The 22,269-nt window shown below is 41.7% G+C and overlaps 1 protein-coding gene across 1 annotated transcript; it reads right to left on the bottom strand.

Moving 5' to 3' along the window:
- Positions 1–1,610: 1,610 nt before the first annotated feature.
- Positions 1,611–21,237, bottom strand: LOC146390355 (uncharacterized). Its single transcript, XM_084921259.1, has 9 exons — positions 21,103–21,237; positions 13,825–14,269; positions 13,548–13,582; positions 12,848–12,939; positions 12,341–12,410; positions 11,666–11,890; positions 2,110–2,310; positions 1,890–2,006; positions 1,611–1,763 (listed from the first exon to the last, which is right to left on the bottom strand). The coding sequence occupies exons 1-9, from the start codon at positions 21,235–21,237 to the stop codon at positions 1,611–1,613; spliced, it is 1,473 nt and encodes a 490-aa protein (XP_084777385.1).
- Between the last annotated feature and the right edge of the window lie 1,032 nt (positions 21,238–22,269).

Here is a 22,269-nt window from a genome sequence, read left to right on the forward strand (position 1 = left end):
TAGCAGGACAAGCACAGAGATGAGTCCACTGTCAGAGGCCATAAGAAGATCATTTGTAACCTTCACTAAAGCTGTTTCTGTGCTGTGATGAGCTCTGAAACCTGACTGAAACTCTTCAAATAAACCATTCCTCTGCAGATGATCTGTTAGCTGTTTGACAACTACTCTTTCAAGGATTTTTGATATGAAAGGAAGGTTGGAGATTGGCCTATAATTAGCTAAGACTGCTGGGTCTAGAGATGGCTTTTTGAGTAAAGGTTTAACCACAGCCAGCTTGAAGGCCTGTGGTACATAGCCGACCATTAGAGATAGGTTGATCATATTTAAGATCGAAGAATTAATCAATGGCAGGACTTCTTTGAGCAGTTTTGTAGGAATGGGGTCTAAAAGACACGTTGATGGTTTGGAGGAAGTAATTATTGAAGTTAACTCAGAAAGATCAATTGGAGAAAAAGAGTCTAACTTAACATCAATGGTACTAAGAGTAGCTGTAGATAATATTACATCTGTGGGATGATTACTGGTAATTTTTTCTCTAATGATAAAAATTTTATTTGTGAAGAAGTTCATGAAGTCATTACTAGTTAACGTTAAAGGGATGGTTGGCTCAACAGAGCTCTGACTCTTTGTCAGCCTGGCTACAGTGCTGAAGAGAAACCTGGGGTTGTTCTTATTTTCTTCAATCAGTGATGAATAGTAAGATGTTCTGGCTTTGCGGAGGGCTTTCTTATAAAGCAGCAAACTATTTCTCCAGGCTAAATGATGATCCTCTAAATTTGTGACACGCCATTTCCTCTCCAGATTACGAGTCATCTGCTTTAGGGTACATCTTTGAGAATTATACCACGGAGTCAGGTACTTCTGATTAGAGACCTTAGTTTTCACTGGAGCTACAGTATCCAGAGTCGTACGTAGTGAGGAGGTGAAATTATTAACAAGATAATCAACCTCTGTTGGGGTAGCGTTCAGATAGCTGCTCTGCTCTGTGTTGGTACAGGGCATTGAAGATGATAACAGTGGGTGGATTATATTCTTAAACTTAGTTACAGCGCTTTCAGAAAGACATCTACTTTGATAAAATCTACTCTCCACCGCTGTGTAATCAATTATTGTAAATGTAAATGTTATCAGGAAATGATCAGACAGGAGAGGGTTTTCAGGAAACACTGTTAAATGTTCAGTTTCTATGCCATATGTTAAAACAAGATCTAGAGTGTGATTAAAGTGTCACACTCAGACACAGACCAGCATCAGAACTTTAAAGTCTATCCTCTGACGGACAGGCAGCCAGTGTAAAGACCTCAGAGCTGGACTGATGTGGTCCACTTTTTTGGTCTTAGTGAGGACTCGAGCAGCAGAGTTCTGAATGAGCTGTAGTTGTCTGACTGATTTTTTAGGTAGACCTGTAAAGATGCTGTTACAGTAATCAACCCTACTAAAGATGAATGCATGGACTAGTTTTTCCAGGTCCTGTTGAGACATCAGATCTTTTATCCTTGATATATTCTTGAGGTGATAGTAAGCTGATTTTGTTATTGTCTTAATGTGTTTTTCTAAGTTTAGGTCTGCATCCATCACTACACCCAAATTTCTCGCCTGGTTTGTGGTTTTTAGATGTAGTCATAGGCAGCACTTAGCAGAAGGTTCTCAGCAGTTGGATGCCACTCAATTAGACCCACTCTTCTGGAGTGACCAATCAGGGTCTTCCTGACCTTGGTGAGGTTCTGTTGGACTCCACAGACTGGGATATCCCGGATCTTCACCTGAATAGATGCACAGGACCAAAGTGTATGTGCTGTAGACTAAACGTTATATAATTCCCAATAATTTAACCCCATCCTTATCCTAAACCTAATTCCAAAGTTAATCCTAGTTAGTCATTAACTAACAGTGCAGTTCTCTGAGCATGAGGCGATGCAATAATCATCGAATGGATTCCACTTGACGTCCAGGACTCTCCCGCTGTGGCCACACATCCTCGGATGCTGAGGATCTACTCTGCCTGTCTGAGAGAGAGAACATGAAACTATTTTAAAACTTTAGGTTTCCCCATTTTTATCCTTTATCTATTTTAATTCAGAAGAAATTAAATTAAAAAGGTCTATGTACATGATGGATGGGCACGACTAAAAAGGACCCGCCTCCCACGCACTCAGTCACCACAGCTATGAAGCAGGGATTGGCTGAGCAGTAGTGGTTGTCGTGGACACTGCGCGTGATTGGCACCCTGCCGTAGCTGTGCTCCTTGGTGGCTGGCTTTCCAAAAATGTGACGAAACTTTGAGCAGCGAAAGGATGATCGCCATGACATCTGGTGGACAAGAGTACAGTAGCATCAAGCTTAGAGGAGTTTAAGTTTTGGTGCAGATTTATATCAAGAAATAATGGGGTGCATTAGATTTATCATATCATAATCATTGGAAGGATTAGTACTAGACTAGATTAAAGTAAGGGAAGTTAGGATAATGTTTAAGGTTAGGATAAATACAGGCTAATTTTGGGTCAATTGAAGATTTGGTTTAGGTTGGTTTAAATACAGGGAGTGCAGAATTATTAGGCAAATGAGTATTTTGTCCACATCATCCTCTCCATGCATGTTGTCTTACTCCAAGCTGTATAGGCTCGAAAGCCTACTACCAATTAAGCATATTAGGTGATGTGCAACTCTGTAATGAGAAGGGGTGTGGTCTAATGACATCAACACCCTATATCAGGTGTGCATAATTATTAGGCAACGTCCTTTCCTTTGGCAAAATGGGTCAAAAGAAGAACTTGACAGGCTCAGAAAAGTCAAAAATAGTGAGATATCTTGCAGAGGGATGCAGCAGTCTCAAAATTGCAAAGCTTCTGAAGCGTGATCATCGAACAATCAAGCGTTTCATTCAAAATAGTCAACAGGGTCGCAAGAAGCGTGTGGAAAAACCAAGGCACAAAATAACTGCCCATGAACTGAGAAAAGTCAAGCGTGCAGCTGCCAACATGCCACTTGCCACCAGTTTGGCCATATTTCAGAGCTGCAACATCACTGGAGTGCCCAAAAGCACAAGGTGTGCAATACTCAGAGACATGGCCAAGGTAAGAAAGGCTGAAAGACGACCACCACTGAACAAGACACACAAGCTGAAACGTCAAGACTGGGCCAAGAAATATCTCAAGACTGGTTTTTCTAAGGTTTTATAGACTGATGAAATGAGAGTGAGTCTTGATGGGCCAGATGGATGGGCCCGTGGCTGGATTGGTAAAGGGCAGAGAGCTCCAGTCCGACTCAGACGCCAGCAAGGTGGAGGTGGAGTACTGGTTTGGGCTGGTATCATCAAAGATGAGCTTGTGGGGCCTTTTCGGGTTGAGGATGGAGTCAAGCTCAACTCCCAGTCCTACTGCCAGTTTCTGGAAGACACCTTCTTCAAGCAGTGGTACAGGAAGAAGTCTGTCCTTCAAGAAAAACATGATTTTCATGCAGGACAATGCTCCATCACACGCGTCCAAGTACTCCACAGCGTGGCTGGCAAGAAAGGGTATACAAGAAGAAAAACTAATGACATGGCCACCTTGTTCACCTGATCTGAACCCCATTGAGAACCTGTGGTCCATCATCAAATGTGAGATTTACAAGGAGGGAAAACAGTACACCTCTCTGAACAGTGTCTGGGAGGCTGTGGTTGCTGCTGCACGCAATGTTGATGGTGAACAGATCAAAACACCGACAGAATCCATGGATGGCAGGCTTTTGAGTGTCCTTGCAAAGAAAGGTGGCTATATTGGTTGCTGATTTGTTTTTGAATGTCAGAAATGTATATTTGTGAATGTGGAGATGTTATATTGGTGTCACTGGTAAAAATAAATAATTGAAATGGGTATATATTTGTTTTTTTGTTAAGTTGCCTAATAATTATGCACAGTAATAGTCACCTGCACACACAGATATCCCCCTAAAATAGCTAAAACTAAAAACAAACTAAAAACTACTTCCAAAAACATTCAGCTTTGATATTAATGAGTTTTTTGGGTTCATTGAGAACATGGTTGTTGTTCAATAATAAAATTATTCCTCAAAAATACAACTTGCCTAATAATTCTGCACTCCCTGTATAGGCTAAATTGTGGTTCAAATTAAGTTTAATTTAATGTTGCTATTAATTTTGGCTTTAATTTAAGCTTTAATTTCAGATTAGCATAAAGATTTATCCTAATAAATTACGGTTAAAATCAGATTGAAAGGAAGGAATTGTTTGGATACAAAAAAACTTAGAGTAAGTTTAGTTTTAGGTAGAGATGGACCGATCCGATATTACGTATCGGTCCGATACTGATATAAATTACTGGATCGGATATGGAGAGAAGTAAAAAATGTAATCCGATCCATTAAATATCAAAAAAGCACCTCACAAAACTTGCAACATGGCATAACTCAGCTCATAACCGTAGCAGGTAGCAGCAGTGTGCTCACGTGATAGAGCGGCTGTGTGTATTTGTAGCCTTGCTACCAATCCGGCATTTCATCTCCGAGGAAGTTATCCCAGAGAGAAGTAAAGCAAATGTGTAAGTTCATCTCTGAATGTTTGTAAAGCATTCCAGCATTAAGCTTAACAACCGATATATGGAGCGACTGCCTCTTCTCTCCCCCTCCCTCTCCTGCTGCTACTTCAATCATGAAACTGATCAATGATCAGCTGATCGGCTTTTCTGTCGCGAGTCCGTCTCTCTTGTTTGTTTAATGCTCACTTCGCGCCAGAAAGAGAAATCCAGCGGCTGAACAACAGCAGCACGTTTAAGTTTGATAAGCTGTTGTTAGAATTTATTTAATATTACTTTCTACACCAGGATCCTTTTCTATGCAGCTGACGGCTGGTAACTGTGCAGGGGCGGATCTAGCAAAGTTTAGTCAGGGGGGCCGATAGGGCATGAACAGGGAAAAGGGGGCACTAAGACATACTTTTTTATTCTCATTTCAAATGTCTAGCTTTTAATAAAACATTATCTGAATCTTACACCCAAAGTTTTAATCTGATGTAAAATATATAGAAGTCCATTACTGTATATAGTAACTGTTAAGTCTAATATACCCTAGTAAGCTATAGTACTTTTTCCTTTGGGAAGATACCATCTGTGCAGTCTGCAATTCTGTTGAAGAAAGATGTTGAATCTATTTAATTATTCTTGAAAAATAATTGATTTCTGTGCATTTTTTTTCACACTGCACCAAATTAAAAATTGATTACGTCAATTAAGCACCATGAGGTGGAGGGTGGGTGGTTCCCTTTTTCTTTTTTTTTTTTATGGGAGTTTTAGAACCCTATTAGTTAGGTTGCTTACTCTTTAAAATACCAGAATAGGAAGGATGGAGTAGGTTTAAGTTTATTAGATTGATCAGTATTGCTGAACTATGAAATATTTTGGGTGCAGTGTATTTTTTACATACAGGTATAACAGAATAGCTTTAGTGTATTGGTTTTTTTCTAACTTGAGTATGAACTTATACAAAAAGCAGCAAGATATTAAAAAACTGTTTTATTAATTAAAAAACACACTATATCGGATTCATATCGGTATCGGCAGATATCCAAATTTATGATATCGGTACCTGTATCGGACATAAAAAAGTGGTATCGTGCCATCTCTACTTTTAGGCCATGTGAAGATCAGAATAAGTGTAAATTATGGTTATAGTAATGCATAAAAGACAAAGTTTAAGATCTGCTTTATCCTATACATAGGAAAGATCAGGTTTAGGTAGGATTAAGCTTTTGAAAGGCAAGATCGAGGTTATGATGCATATTTTCAACAGTAGCTCTCAGTTTTCTTACATGTTAGAGTAATACTGCTATAATAATGAAATAAATCTTTCAGAATGGCTCTTTGTCAAGTTATAAGAACTTTCCAGTCAATTAATAGTATTTTTTATTCATTAATTGCTTGTAGTATGAATGAGCTAAAGCTGTCAAACTTCAGAAAATATGGTTAAAAGTTTGTGATAGGGTCAGAGGTCAAGGTTAGAACAGAGACAGGTTAAGGAGCATAGGTTAATGGTAGGTTTAGTTAATCATTTTGGAGGATTATACCTAGGTTTGATTGCGATTAGGGAAGATTGGTATAAAGTCAGTTTGAGAACAGGATAAAGATTGGTTGTGTTTAGTTTTAATTAGGCTGAGTTTAATGTCAGAGAAGATAAGCTTATTGAGCGTAGGACCATGACATCACAATATGAAGCATTAAGGAGCCTGATGTTCATTTTCAGATAGTTTAATGTCTTATGAAGCAGTGGAGAAACAACTGCATGTGTGTTGGAACGAGCTTTAGAACCTCAGCAGCTGCTTTACTGGCTCTAATCAATAATGCAATTAGCTGTTATTAATGGCTTTCATAATCTTATCAATAATAAATCAGTTTCTTCAATAAATGATCCTAATCATTTACTCACACAGACACGCACAGACACACACAAAGAGAGGGATATATCCATCCTCCAAGACAGCTTATTTGTGTCTATTAAATATTTATTGGCTACACACACACACACTTCCTGTTGTTACAAAGTCCCCTAACCTGACCTTCGACCTTTACTGTGGCTGAGACAGATCACCTTACTGTCGAGTGAGGAGAAGGGAAGAAATAGTAAAGAAGATAAAGAAAGGCAAGAAAATAAAGAAATTTTTAAATAAAATTTACAATATTTGAAATAAAAGCACAGTTTAAGTTTTTTTTTACTTTAATTTGGCTAACTGTACCTGTAATATGAACATTATGAGTGGTGGAATGTGATGAAAAAAAAAATATAACAAAGATATACCAGATATACCAGAAACCTCGAAGCACAGGCCGAGGGGGCGGTGTGGCAGCAATTTTTCACACCAGCCTATTAATTAATGAAAGACCAAGACAGACTTTTAATTCATTTGAAAGCCTGATGCTTAACATTGTCCACCCCAGCTGTGAAACTCAGAAACCAGTCTTACTTGTTATCGTCTATCGTCCACCTGGGCCTTACACAGAGTTTCTGTCTGATTTCTCAGACTTTATATCTAATTTAGTTCTGAGCTCAAATAAAATAATTATTGTGGGTGATTTTAACATCCATGTAGATGCTAAAAATGACAGCCTCAACATGGCATTTAGTCTGTTATTAGACTCAATTGGCTTCTCTCAAAATGTAAAAGAACCCACCCACCACTTTAATCACACTCTAGATCTTGTTTTAACATATGGCATAGAAACTGAACATTTAACAGTGTTTCCTGAAAACCCTCTCCTGTCTGATCATTTCCTGATAACATTTACATTTACAATAATTGATTACACAGCGGTGGAGAGTAGATTTTATCAAAGTAGATGTCTTTCTGAAAGCGCTGTAACTAAGTTTAAGAATATAATCCACCCACTGTTATCATCTTCAATGCCCTGTACCAACACAGAGCAGAGCAGCTATCTGAACGCTACCCCAACAGAGGTTGATTATCTTGTTAATAATTTCACCTCCTCACTACGTACGACTCTGGATACTGTAGCTCCAGTGAAAACTAAGGTCTCTAATCAGAAGTACCTGACTCCGTGGTATAATTCTCAAACACGTACCCTAAAGCAGATGACTCGTAATCTGGAGAGGAAATGGCGTGTCACAAATTTAGAGGATCATCATTTAGCCTGGAGAAATAGTTTGCTGCTTTATAAGAAAGCCCTCCGCAAAGCCAGAACATCTTACTATTCATCACTGATTGAAGAAAATAAGAACAACCCCAGGTTTCTCTTCAGCACTGTAGCTAGGCTGACAAAGAGTCAGAGCTCTGTTGAGCCAACCATCCCTTTAACGTTAACTAGTAATGACTTCATGAACTTCTTCACAAATAAAATTTTTATCATTAGAGAAAAAATTACCAGTAATCATCCCACAGATGTAATATTATCTACAGCTACTCTTAGTACCATTGATGTTAAGTTAGACTCTTTTTCTCCAATTGATCTTTCTGAGTTAACTTCAATAATTACTTCCTCCAAACCATCAACGTGTCTTTTAGACCCCATTCCTACAAAACTGCTCAAAGAAGTCCTGCCATTGATTAATTCTTCGATCTTAAATATGATCAACCTATCTCTAATGGTCGGCTATGTACCACAGGCCTTCAAGCTGGCTGTGGTTAAACCTTTACTCAAAAAGCCATCTCTAGACCCAGCAGTCTTAGCTAATTATAGGCCAATCTCCAACCTTCCTTTCATATCAAAAATCCTTGAAAGAGTAGTTGTCAAACAGCTAACAGATCATCTGCAGAGGAATGGTTTATTTGAAGAGTTTCAGTCAGGTTTCGGAGCTCATCACAGCACAGAAACAGCTTTAGTGAAGGTTACAAATGATCTTCTTATGGCCTCTGACAGTGGACTCATCTCTGTGCTTGTCCTGCTAGACCTCAGTGCAGCGTTCGATACTGTCGACCATAATATCCTATTAGAGCGATTAGAACATGCTGTAGGTATTACAGGTACTGTGCTGCAGTGGTTTGTATCATATCTATCTAATAGACTCCAATTTGTGCATGTAAATGGAGAGTCCTCTTCACACACTGAGGTTAATTATGGAGTTCCACAGGGTTCAGTGCTAGGACCAATTCTGTTTACATTATACATGCTTCCCTTAGGCAGCATCATTAGAAGACATAGCATACATTTTCACTGCTATGCAGATGACACCCAGCTCTATCTGTCCATGAAGCCAGATAACACACACCAATTAGTTAAACTGCAGGAATGTCTTAAAGACATAAAGACCTGGATGGCCGCTAACTTTCTGCTTCTTAATTCAGATAAAACTGAGGTTATTGTACTCGGCCCTGAAAATCTTAGAAATATGGTATCTAACCAGATTCATACTCTGGATGGCATTACCTTGGCCTCCAGTAACGCTGTGAGGAACCTTGGAGTCATTTTTGACCAGGACATGTCCTTCAACGCACATATTAAACAAATATGTAAGACTGCTTTCTTCCATTTGCGCAACATCTCTAAAATTAGAAATATCCTGTCTCAGAGTGACGCTGAAAAACTAGTTCATGCATTTATTACTTCCAGGCTGGACTACTGTAATTCATTATTATCAGGATGTCCAAAAAACTCACTGAAAAGCCTTCAGCTAATCCAAAATGCTGCAGCAAGAGTACTGACAGGGACTAGAAGGAGAGAGCATATTTCTCCTGTTTTGGCTTCCCTTCATTGGCTTCCTGTTAAATCCAGAATTGAATTCAAAATCCTGCTCCTCACATATGAGGTCTTAAATAATCAGGCCCCATCTTATCTTAATGACCTTGTAGTACCATATCACCCTATTAGAGCACTTCGCTCTCGCTCTGCAGGCCTACTTGTTGTTCCTAGAGTATTTAAAAGTAGAATGGGAGGCAGAGCCTTCAGTTTTCAGGCCCCTCTTCTGTGGAACCAGCTTCCAGTTTGGATTCGGGAGACAGAAACTATCTCTACTTTTAAGATTAGGCTTAAAGCTTTCCTTTTTGCTAAAGCATATAGTTAGGGCTGGACCAGGTGACCCTGAATCCTCCCTTAGTTATGCTGCAATAGACGTAGGCTGCCGTAGGCTTTTATCAGTTCCCAGAGTCAGAACCAGATACGGAGAAGCTGCATTCAGCTTTTATGCTCCATATATCTGGAACAAACTCCCAGAAAGCCTCAGATCAGCTGAAACACTCAGTTTATTTAAATCCAGGTTGAAGACTCACCTGTTCTCAGCTGCATTTGAATAAAGCACCAAATCCACACTTAAGCTTAAATTTCAAAACTAGCATTTTAACTACTGATTTTATCTATTGTTCTGATTTTATCTGTTTTGATTTTATATACTGTTTTGTTTGTTTGTTTGTTAATTAGTTTGTTTGTTTGTCTGCTTGTTTTAATCAATTTTAAATCATGCTTTTTATTTGTTTTTGTTTCTAATGTCTCTGTAAAGCACTTTGAATCACCTTGTTGTTGAATTGTGCTATACAAATAAACTTGCCTTGCCTTGCCTTGCCAATTAGAGCAGGGCGATATGGCCAAAAATATTTATCACAATATATATTTGAAAATTTGCGATAACGATATAACTGATGAAAGACAAAATACAACTCCACAGCTTTATTAGTGCAAAAAAACCAAAACATCCATTTATTTTCACTTAAATAAGCAGCTGTTTTTATGTGCATTATAGATATATAAAAATTTAACAGTGCAAATGCAAATTCTTTGCTGAGAGTTTAACCAAAAGGCATTTCCAGTGGAAATGGGCTGACATATTATGACCATAACCATGTATAATATCCACTAAAGTTAAAAAGAGGAGCTTTGCAACATGAAACCGCAGTGTGCCAAATAAAAAAGTCAAATACGTATTTTTTGGACCATAAGGTGCACGCGAATATAAGGCACAAGAAACAAAGCAGTCAGATAAATCAAACTTTATTCAACTCATTCTTCTTGCTTCCTCCGCTTCTGTACTACACTAAAAAAAGAGCATGTTAGATTTACTTAATTCAATGGTGGACATTTGTTGCACACAGATGCTTTGCTTTGGCAGCAAATGAAAAAATTGCGTTAAATTAACACAAGTTATTCGCTTTCAATAAACCTATGAATTCTGTGTTGATAAAATGTGAATGAGACATGTTCTGTTGAAGTAATTTGAGGTCTTGGAATATTTTATTCTTTCATAATTTTCTCACTTTAATCCAACACTATTGAGTAACTTTTACCCAACACTAATTGGTCACTTAAATACTACATGTTATCTTCATTTAACAATTTGTTATTATATTCTAGTATCAAGTACACATTTTGTAATGTAAGCTTTATAACATATCGCATTGTTCTCTTTCAAGATGGTAACCTGTGTGGGGAGAAAAAACAAAACTAAAAGGTCTAATATCTATGCCATGATTGACTTGACAAAACACAGAAAAACACAGGTTACCGTTTTGATAGAGAACAGTAATACAAAAAATTCTACTTAAGGTTTTAAGATTAAATGAACAATTAAAATTGTAAATAATTTAACATAATGTTAGTTACCATTAACTCTAAAATTACTGGATTGGGAAACACCTACCTATTAACCTTATCATTAACATTATGCATTTTGCCCTAATTACTAAAAAAAGAAAAAAATACCACTTGCAAGTCAAAACCTTTATTGAAGAGCCACAGAAATAACAGTGATAGAGTGACTTAAAAAAATTAACAAATACAAAAAATAGTTTCAAAAATTCCAGCAATTATCATAGCATCTTGGTTTAAAACATAAAACCATCAAAGCAATCTTACACCAACTGAATTAAACCTAAAATGCTGTTTCACACAGCCATAATGGGACTATTTGGGGTGAACAACCCTACATTTCTTCACTTTTAAAAACAAATAAACCAAAATCTAAAAATGCTGCCAATTAGAAAACTTGAACAGAGAGCAAAAAGGAAAAAAACAAAACCAAGCCAGGCCCCATCTATATGGCATTTACAAAGTACACAATAGTGATTTGTCATTGATATTGAACCTCCAAAATGCAGGAGAACAAGCGAGAGAGCAAACCACCTCACATGCAGAGCAACAGTGAACTTTCTTTACATGAGCAGTTTTGTCTTTAAATTGTGGGCTTTTCTTGAGAGCTGAGTTGCATCCAATTCCATTACCACCTTCTGAATTACCTCAAAGGTGTAGCGGAGCTGTGATGGATAACTCATGTTCAACGAGTAAAACAGTCCAAAAAGCACAGCAACTGCAAGGGCCACACTATCCAAATCCTGAAGAACCACCACACCCTCGATGATGATGCCAACATCAGGACAGTCATTGTCTGGCGTATCTCTGGAGACATAAATGCCCCCCGTTGTTTTCTCTATAGCAGTCAGTGCAGTGGCCTCGGTCATATCCTGGTTAAAGATAAAACATTTCTTTAAGATTCCTTTTTTAGACAAATCCTCTTTTTTATATGCAGTGCCCTGTCATGCTGCCATTCACGATCTGTTTCTAAAAGAAAAAAACAACAACAAATAGAACACACACACACTTTTTTTTAATTCAAATGAAGGGCATTCAAGGTCTACATTAGTCTTTTGTTAGAAAGACATTGGCCCACCAGCAAGCCAGGTTATGTCACTCAGAAGAATTTAGATTTTCTTTCAACCTCACAGTTGGGCAATTTTTTTTTTCAAACAAAAGCGGATGTAGCGAACAAGTTTAACCTTTTGTTTTAATCTCAGTGTTAGAATCCAAATTATTAAAGAGGACTACTAGGCCTGCCTAGTCCAAGGAGAATTAAATGGCTATCTGAATACATTTTGAAATGTTGCAAAGCCACAATCTACTCATAAAACACTCACCATGTACTCCAGCACCAAGATGTCAGGATTTTCATTCAGATAGAAGCACAGTCCTTTGATGACGGACTCCCTTCAAGCATCAATGTCATCCTTAAGAATTATAACAAAGAAAAAAAAGAGATACATTTTCAGTAGCATAGCAGAAAGTGATCAAAGACAAAAAATATAGAGTTTTTGAACCAGTCATCAACATGCAACACCAGCAAAACAATTTTCAAAAGTTTGACATGATTTTTAGGGAGTGGACTAAATAGTTTCCAGATCATATAAAAAAAGATCAATTTCTCACAGTGGGACACTAAATGCATGACGAAAATGATGGGGTCCTTTCAGTAGAATTGGTACTCACAAGTAAAAGTTGAGCTTTGCAATGGATGCAACGTATAAATCTTTTACTGACCTAATGCAATGCATATACACTTTGTAGTTAAATAATTTAAAAGTTCTTACTGTCATCATGGCAGTTAAATCCTATTTCTGCCCTGCTCCCCTGATTGCGTTGCAAACACTTTCAGGAGACTTTCGGAGAGATAGTCAAGCTGCGACAGAAACCTTGACTGTAAAGACATGGTTGTGATGTGCTTGAACTCTGCGTTTATCTGAAACAACATGAAATTATTTTAAAATAATGGCTGGTATAGAGCATGGTTCTTCATCTGGACTCTGCTATGCAATATATGGACACACATCCTAATAAAGTCAAGCACTCCCATATGAAAAAGAAATAGAAACAACTTATTAAAGACTTGCATCAGATTTGGCTTGCTTGATATAGTAAATCACATAAGGCTTATATGATTTACTCATGAAAGTGGCCACTTTCATATATTGTTTTAGTAAGTATCCAAAGCATACAAGTTTCATTTATATAACTTTTCAAGGGATCTTATATCTGTTTTCTCTCTTGTATGCTTTTCATACAAGTTTCACACAAGACAGATACAAACTGTAGAATATTTATATATATCTTTTCCATATGACACAACTAGTTAACCCTCTCGAGGCAGGCGTTGCCGATTTGCAACAGTTAAAAACTAATAACCTGATTACCCCACATACATATTTTATGAGTTTTTTGTTTTTTTACTCAGAAGTACCACTGCAGGACTTGGTTGTGCATAAGCAACAAAAACTTAATTTGAGCCTGAGAGGGTTAATGCATTTTTTATTTATTTTTTTGCTGTCCTCTTTTCCACACTTAAATTACCTCTGCTGGGAAAAAAAGAGCCGGCCATCTCTCTTGTACATTGCTGATTCCTTCTCTCACCTCATCCTTCTCTCACCCCAACCGGTCGCAGCAGATGGCTGCCCCTCCCTGAGCCTGGTTCTGCCGGAGGTTTCTTCCTGTTAAAAGGGAGTTTTTCCTTCCCACTGTTGCTAAAGTGCTTGCTCATAGGGGGTCATATGATTGTTGGGTTTTTCTCTGTCTCTATGAAGCGCCTTGAGGCGACTTTTGTTGTGATTTGGCGCTATATAAATAAAATTGAATTGAATTGAATTGATCATGGGAGCATCAAAAATGACTTCTTGTCTTCTCAATGCATATGTTCTGTTCATTTTATCCATGACTGTCTCTCTGTTGTTGCGCCTCTTCACATCGGAAAGGAGTTCGACCTTCATCTTCTCAAGGGACTGTTCACTTTCTCCAAGTGGAAAAGAGGGGCAGTAATCCACTTCACCCCTCTTTGGTCGCTTAACGGCAGAAGCAGGGGAACATTTCTCAGCTGGCTTATTTTTCAAAGAATTCACACATACTTCAGGACATCCTACTTTGCGGAGATGTGTGCGGTAGTTTGATAACTTGTATTTGAGGCTCAACTTCCATCCCGCATAGCCACTGTGTGAGCCTTTTTCTTTTAAACATGGATGCTTCAGGATGAGTGCCTCTGTAACTTGGTCAAACTTACTGTCTGTGAGGTAGACTGTGTGCTTGCAAATTCAGGCAAGCCACCACAAGAACCATATGACACTATCATACCAGGCCTGTATTGTATTCCCTTACTACAAACATTTTTTGCAATGTGTATTTCAGATACTCCTCCTTGAATCGCTACCTTATCGTGGTGGAGGGGTTTGTGTGTCCCAGGGATCCCAGGGGCTATGTTGTCTGGGGGCTTTTGCCCCCTGGTAGGGTCTCCCATGGCAAATTGGTCCTGGGTGAGGGACCAGACAAAGAGCGATTCAGAAGACCCTTATGAAAAGAATATCGAGGGAACAGTTTACCCTGCCCGGGATAGGGTTACCGGGGCCCCGCCCTGGAGCCAGGCCCGGGGAGGGTGCCCGAGGATGCCCCATGGGGCCCGGCCGGGCACAGCCCGAAGAGGAGACATGGGCCCATCCTCCCGCAGGCCCACCACCCGCAGGAGGCGCCATAGGGGTCGGGTGCATTGTGTGCCGGGTGGCGGCCAGGAACGGAGGCCCTGGCGGACTGACCCCCGGCTGCCAAGACTGGCAATAGGGACATGGAATGTCACCTCTCTGGTGGGGAAGGAGCCTGAGTTAGTGCGTGAGGTTGAGAGGTACCGGCTAGATATAGTCGGGCTCACCTCTACGCATGGCTTGGGCTCTGGAACTAGTGTCCTGGAGAGGGGCTGGACTCTGTCTCAGTCTGGAGTTGCCCCTGGTGAGAGGCGGCGGGCTGGGGTGGGTATTCTAATAACCCCTCGGCTTGCTGCCGGTACGTTGGGGTTTTTCCCGGTGGATGAGAGGGTTTGTTCCCTGCGCCTTAGGGTCAGGGAACGGGTCCTGACTGTCATCTGCGCTTATGCGCCGAGTGGCAGTTCGGAGTACCCAGCCTTCTTAGAGTCCCTGGGGGGGGGGTGCTGGAAGGTGCTCCACCTGGAGACTCTGTTGTCCTGCTGGGAGACTTCAATGCTCACGTGGGTAACGACAGCGAGACCTGGAGGGGCGTGATTGGGAGGAACGGCCTCCCTGATCTGAACCCGAGCGGTGCTTTGTTATTGGACTTCTGTGCTAATCACAGTTTGGCCATAACAAACACCCTATTCGAACATAAGAGTGTCCATAAGTGCACGTGGCACCAGGACGCTCTAGGCCGTAGGTCGATGATCGATTTTGTAATCGTATCACCAGACCTGCGACCATATGTTCTGGACACTCTGGTAAAGAGAGGGGCTGAGCTGTCAACTGATCACCACCTGGTGGTGAGTTGGATCAGGTGGCGGGGGAGGACGCTGGACAGACCTGGTGCACCTAAACGCGTAGTGAGGGTGTGCTGCGAACGTCTAGCAAAGGCCCCAGTCCGCGAGATCTTCAACGCACACCTCCGGCAGAGCTTCAACAGCATTCCGAGGGAGACTGGGGACATTGAGTCCGAATGGACCATGTTCAGCGTCTCCATTGCCGAAGCTGCTGCATTGAGCTGCGGCCGCAAGGTGGTTGGTGCCTGCCATGGTGGTAATCCCCGAACCAAATGGTGGACACCAGAGGTGAAGGGAGCCACCAGGCTGAAGAAGGAGTCCTATCGGGCTTGGTTAGCCTGTGGGACTCCGGAGGCAGCCGACAGGTATCGACAGGCCAAGCGGAATGCGGCTCGGGCAGTGGCTGAAGCAAAAACTCGGGTGTGGGAGGAGTTCGGAGAGGCCATGGAAAAAGACTTTCGGACTGCCTCGAAGAGATTCTGGCAAACCGTCAGGCGTCTCAGGAGGGGAAAGCGGTGCTCTACCTGCACTGTGTATAGTGCTGGCGGAGCGCTGCTGACGTCGACTGAGAGAATTGTCAGGCGGTGGAAGGAATACTTCGAGGACCTCCTTAATCCCACTGACACGTCTTCCGAGGAGGAAGCAGAGTCTGGGGATGAGGGGAATGACCCGCCAATTTCCGGGGGCGAGGTCACTGAGGCAGTTAAACAACTCCTTGGTGGCAGAGCCCCTGGTGTTGATGAGGTCCGCCCCGAGTTCCTGAAGGCTCTGGACGTTGTAGGGCTGTCCTGGTTGACACGCCTCTGCAATGTTGCGTGGAGATCAGGGGCAGTACCTGTGGACTGGCAGACCGGGGTGGTGGTCCCCATCTTTAAGAAGGGGGACCGGAGGGTGTGTTCCAACTACAGGGGGATCACACTCCTCAGCCTCCCTGGGAAAGTCTATGCCAGGGTGCTGGAAAGGAGAGTTCGTCCGCTAGTCGAACCTCGGATACAGGAGGAACAATGCGGTTTTCGTCCTGGTCGCGGAACACTGGACCAGCTCTTTATCTTCTCGAGGATACTTGAGGGTGCATGGGAGTTTGCCCAACCAGTCTACATGTGTTTTGTGGACTTGGAGAAGGCATTCGACCGTGTCCCTCGGGGTGTCCTGTGGGAGGTGTTGCGGGAGTATGGGGTGTCTGGCCCATTGCTACGGGCCATTCGATCCCTATACAACCGTTGCAAGAGCTTGGTTCGCATTGCCGGCAATAAGTCGGACTCGTTCCCGGTGGGTGATGGGCTCCGCCAGGGCTGCCCTTTGTCTCCGGTTCTGTTCATAATTTTTATGGACAGGATTTCTAGGCGCAGCCAAGTGGCGGAGGGCTTTCGCTTTGGTGGCCTCAGAATCTCATCTCTGATTTTTGCGGATGATGTGGTTCTGTTGGCTTCATCGGGTGAGGGCCTCCAGCTCGCACTGGAACGGTTCGCAGCCGAGTGTGAAGCAGCGGGAATGAGGATCAGCACCTCCAAATCTGAGGCCATGGTTCTCAGCCGGAAAAGGGTGGAGTGCCCACTCCGGGTCGGGGATGAGTTCCTGCCCCAAGTGGAGGAGTTCAAGTATCTCGGGGTCTTGTTCGCGAGTGATGGGAGAAGGGAGCCGGAGATCGACAGACGGATTGGGGCTGCAGCTGCAGTAATGCAGACGCTGCACCGGTCCGTCGTGGTGAAGAGGGAGCTGAGTGTAAAAGCGAAGCTCTCAATTTACCGGTCGATCTACGTCCCTACCCTCACCTATGGCCACGAGCTGTGGGTAGTGACCGAAAGAACGAGATCGCTGATACAAGCGGCAGAAATGAGCTTCCTCCGAAGGGTGGCTGGCCTCTACCTTAGAGATGGGGTGAGAAGTTCGGCCATCCGGGAGGGGCTCAGAGTAGAGCCGCTGCTGCTCCACATCGAAAGGAGCCAGCTGAGGTGGTTCGGGCATCTGACAAGGATGCCCCCTGGGCGCCTCCTGGGTGAGGTGTTCCGGGCATGTCCCACAGGGAGGAGGCCCCGGGGCAGACCCAGGACACGCTGGAGAGATTATATCTCTCGGCTGGCCTGGGACCGCCTTGGTGTTCCCCCGGATAAGCTGGAGGAGGTGGCTGGGGAGAGGGAGGTCTGGGCCTCTTTGCTTAGGCTGCTGCCCCCGCGACCCGGCCTCGGATAAAGCGGATGAAGATGGATGGATGGATGGATGTATTTCAGATACAAAAGGATTTCTCTGTTTGAAAGCTTGAGCTAGCTCTTCCTTTAAAACATCTAATGGGACAGTGGATGCTTCTGACACATCCAGCAGTGGTTTATCAATACTTGGAGAGGACAGGTGATAACCAATCATAAACTGATGCTTCACAGCCAAAGACAGAGGGACGTTTTTAAAGCAACTGGTGTGTTTCATAATCTTTTTAAAGAAACTGTGCTTAGCCTCAAATCTGATGGTCCAAAGTCCCACGAGAGGCCCAAAAAGCTGAATTAGTTGTGGGTAATGCTCTATGTAGTGGTGTTTAGGCAGCAATTTGTTGTTAGGAAACACCTCTTGATACCTTTGTTGATGATCTGAAATTTTGCTCTCAAGGTAAGCAATAGACTCTTCACTGTGAACTGGAGAAACCACTAGCTCAACAATCTGTGTTAGATCCAACAAGACCTGCCATACTGGCTCATGTTCAGGGATTTTGGGGCCTATCAGAAATGGGAGTAGTCTTAACAAGCACCAGTTTTCATGGGCATTGCCCCCTATGGTTTTCCTGCTTGAAAGATTTTGTGGCAAAGTATGAGGCTTATTGGTTTTGTCTGTCCACTTGTATGGGAAATGCAATATGGAATTGTTTATAGCATCCAAGGAGATATACTTCTTTGATATCAGTAACTTGAGGCAATGTGCTATTTCAACAGGCACAATGCCTTCGAAGAGATCATGGGCAATGTCAGGAGGGTAGCCACTGACAACATGAAAATGAGAAAGTGCTCCAGTAAAAGGACAGCCTCTTTTAACTCCAAAATAGCTAGTGCCACTATCTATGGCTGCTCTGACATGGGTTTCATGTGTTTCTTTTGTTCTGAGAATGAAAGTTCCTGACCTGACCTCATGTGATGTAATTACAGCAAAAGGTGGTTCTACAAAGTATTGACTCAGGGGGCTGAATAATTACACACACCCTACTTTTCAGTTATTTATTTGTAAAAAATGTTTGGAATCATGTATGATTTTCGTTCCACTTCTCACGTGTACAACACTTTGTATTGGTCTTTCACGTGGAATTCCAATAAAATTGATTCATGTTTGTGGCTGTAATGTGACAAAATGTGGAAAAGTTCAAGGGAGCCGAATACTTTTGCAAGCCACTGTACTTCTTTCTGTAAAAAGGGAGTTCCTAGTGTCACCAAGTGATTGCTGGGGTTGTCTGCTTGTTGTTGTTTTTTCCTCTCTGTTTTTTAGGCTCTTACCTTTCAATATAAAGTGTGTAAAATATAAAGTGCATTAAAAGGAGTATTGTTGTTATTGGCAATATGGAAATAAAATGAAATAAAATTTTGAAAAATTAAATTCAATTGATTTGTACTGACGCTCAACTCATCACACTGACAGTTTGATAATAACTAAAACTAAAGTTTATTTGTTTAAGTTGAACTAGCTGAGCTGGTATGGTGTTATGGTTGTTTGTCGTCATGTATTCATTTTCAGAATAAGAAAATCATCTGGATTCTTTTCTGACTACATACTTTAACACATACTTGGGAAAAATCTCTGAAAAGATGAAAACGTACTCGACACTTCGCCTATAGTTTTAAACCTGATGCCCTCCAGATAAACACCTGCTGATGAAAGCCAAGGACAAAAGGCTTCTGTTAGGTTTAATGTATGTGTTGTAGGTTGCCATTTAAAAAGCTAGAATGCTTCTGTTTGCTATCTATGTAACTCACGCATATGACTATGTGCACGACCTTGATAAGGGGAACAAGCAGCCTTGAGAAGAACAGATTCTACCGACAACAATCTGGGAGAGCTGCACTCCCATCATATAACCACACACATTGTATAACCATGCTTGCACAGCACAATTACACTTTGTAACCAGATATAGTAGTTTCTCATAGGTAATACAGAAACAAGCTTTATGAATATTCATGTGTGTAACCAATAAAAACAACCTGCAGGTGGAAAGCAAGTTGAAGTGGGTTGGAGACAACTGCTTCCCTCTCGCGAGTGAAAACTTGAGCTCTGTGTGACCTCGTTCCTGAGTGAGTTTCTGTTTATCCAGCAGTATCAGGGGTAAAACTCTGACAGTTTCAATTGTTTTAGTTTTTTTTTTTTTTTAATCAATGTATCTTTGTTCTGTTGGTGGACTAATAATACAGTAGTACTGTGTGAAAGCATTGAGCTACCTGTGATTTCTTTATGTTTGGCTAGGAAAAAGGCAAATATGTGCTTTGAATTGTGTGCAAACGTACATGGAAATAGACAATATACTCCAAAAAGAGTTTACACAACTCTATTGACCTTGAACACCAGTATCCGGTATGGCCAATTTTATTCTTCAACACAGCCTGCAATATAAATGTCTGCAAGTAGTCTTCAGGAATATCTCTTCAAGCTTCTCAAAGGATAATCAAAGCTCTTTTCTCTCTCTGCGAATGCTGGGGATGTCCAGCTTTTCAGATCCAATTACAATCAAATCACTCATAATGATTCTCTGAGAGTAGAATTCTTAGAACAGAGTTTGTTAAACATTGTCTTATGAACAGCAGAATAGTACATTTAAAAGCAGAAATAACACATAGAAAGAAAGCAAACAAAAAGCAAAGCAACCCCGGGGTGTAGAGCCTTAAAGTAAATGATAGATGGCCTGTATTTGTATAATGCTTTTCTAGTCCCTAAGGACCCCAACGCGCTTTACACAGCCAGTCATCCACCCATTCACACACTGGTGATGGCAAGCTACATTGTAGCCACAGCCACCCTGGGGCGCACTGACAGAGGCGAGGCTGCCGGGCACTGGCGCCACTGGGCCCTCTGACCACCACCAGTAGGCAACGGGTGAAGTGTCTTGCCCAAGGACACAACGACCGAGACTGTCCAATCCGGGGCTCGAACCAGCAACCTTCCGATTACAAGGTGAACACCCAACTCTTGAGCCACGATTGCCCCTTAAAGCACAAACACACACAAAAGACAGACAGGAACGAAGCAGCAGACAGAAGAGGAGCAAATGCATATTGAACTCATCTTATATAGGAACAGAGATCACCCCTCCCGTCGTTGGGTATCCTTTCATCTCTTGTTTTTTCTCTTTTGTCTTCCACTTATGATATACATGACCCCACACCATAACTTCTTGCAAACCAATCTCTCATCCATCACTGCATTGGGTCCTTTCGACAGTTTAATGGCCAAATTGAGTCTGAAAGTCTACAGAAAAGCAGACCATTGTACATTCAACAATTTTGTTGGGCGTGCATGCCAGACATAAACTGCTATGCATGCTGAGTAAGGGTTTACTTCTTCGCCTTCTGGTATTTGAGGCGAGAACCCGAATTCCAGGTACATGCCCTGCAAAGGCCAGGTTTCTTGTCTTACGGAGATATTGAACGGGGTGTACGCTTTGGCTTTACAGTCATTTAAAGAGCCGCATGCTTTTGTCTTCCAGCCGTTTAGAGGGCCGTATGCTTTTGCCTTACAGAAAGCCCCAGAAAGGGCCACAGGCCTTCGCATTCCAAAAAGCTACATGCTTCTGTTGTACAGTCATTAAAAGGGCTGCACACGCCCTGAAGCAGTCCAGTTAAACACAGCTACTTGCTTCTGCTGCACAGTTAAATTCCGCTGCATGCCGAGAAGGGTCCTATGCACATACTTTAGCAAAGCCAAACTGAATAACCAATTTGTTGGACTAGTCACAGTTGGCCACCATAACACTATCAAAGGTTTCTTACTGATCCTCATTGTTACATTTTAAGCAGTATTAGTCAACCTGTGTTCAGACAACAAGTGGCACAAATTCTTCATTAATATATTTTAGATATAGTTAATCTAAATATGTGGGTTATGTGATTTGAACATGCAGGTTAAATCGCGATCGTGGCTCAAGAGTTGGCAGTTCGTCTTGTAATCGGAAGGTTGCCGATTCGAGCCCCGGCTCGGACAGTTTCGGTCGTTGTGTCCTTGGGCAAGACACTTCACCTACCGCCTACTGGTGTTGGCCAGAGGGGCCGATGGCGCAATATGGCAGCCTCGCCTCTGTCAGTCTGCCCCAGGGCAGCTGTGACTACAACTGTAGCTTGCCTTCACCAGTGTATGAATGTGAGAGTGAATGAATAGTGGAATTGTAAAGCGCTTTGAGGGGTCCCGAAAAGCGCTATATAAATGCAATCCATTATTATTAAATGCTTAACACAGTGACTCCCCTATATAAAAACTTAATTGTGAGTGTGCATATTATATATGAGTGTATATGATTACACACAATTTATGAAAGTAACTATGATTACATGTCTAGTGTATACAGGTATATATATTACAATAAAATCCACAACAAGAGACAAAATGAGATAAGAGATCATTGAAAATGTTTAAATGGACGAATGGACCGGGGTCATGGCTGCAGACATTGTACCGGTCTGTTGTGGTGAAGAGAGTGCTCAGTGTAAGAGTGAAGCTGTGGATTTACTGATTGATCTACATCCCCTGTGCTTCCCCTAAGTGATAGTATTTTACTTTCCTTTATATGTCTTCTGTTTTTTAAATAAT

Source organism: Perissodus microlepis, chromosome 3 (genome assembly GCF_051167445.1).
Source record: "Perissodus microlepis isolate ML-2025 ecotype Zambia chromosome 3, ASM5116744v1, whole genome shotgun sequence".
NCBI lineage: Eukaryota > Metazoa > Chordata > Actinopteri > Cichliformes > Cichlidae > Perissodus > Perissodus microlepis.

Bases quoted from the DNA above. Each gene is read 5' to 3' on its own strand.
- LOC146390355 (XM_084921259.1), bottom strand. From the start codon at position 21,237: ATGCGAAGGCCTGTGGCCCTTTCTGGGGCTTTCTGTAAGGCAAAAGCA. The intron at 14,270-21,102 runs GTAAGACAAGAA...TGAATTTGCAAG, and splicing joins ACACCCCGTTCAATATCTCC to CACACAGTCTACCTCACAGA. The intron at 2,311-11,665 runs GTAATTCAGAAG...CTTGTCCACCAG, and splicing joins AGCTCCGCTACACCTTTGAG to ATGTCATGGCGATCATCCTT.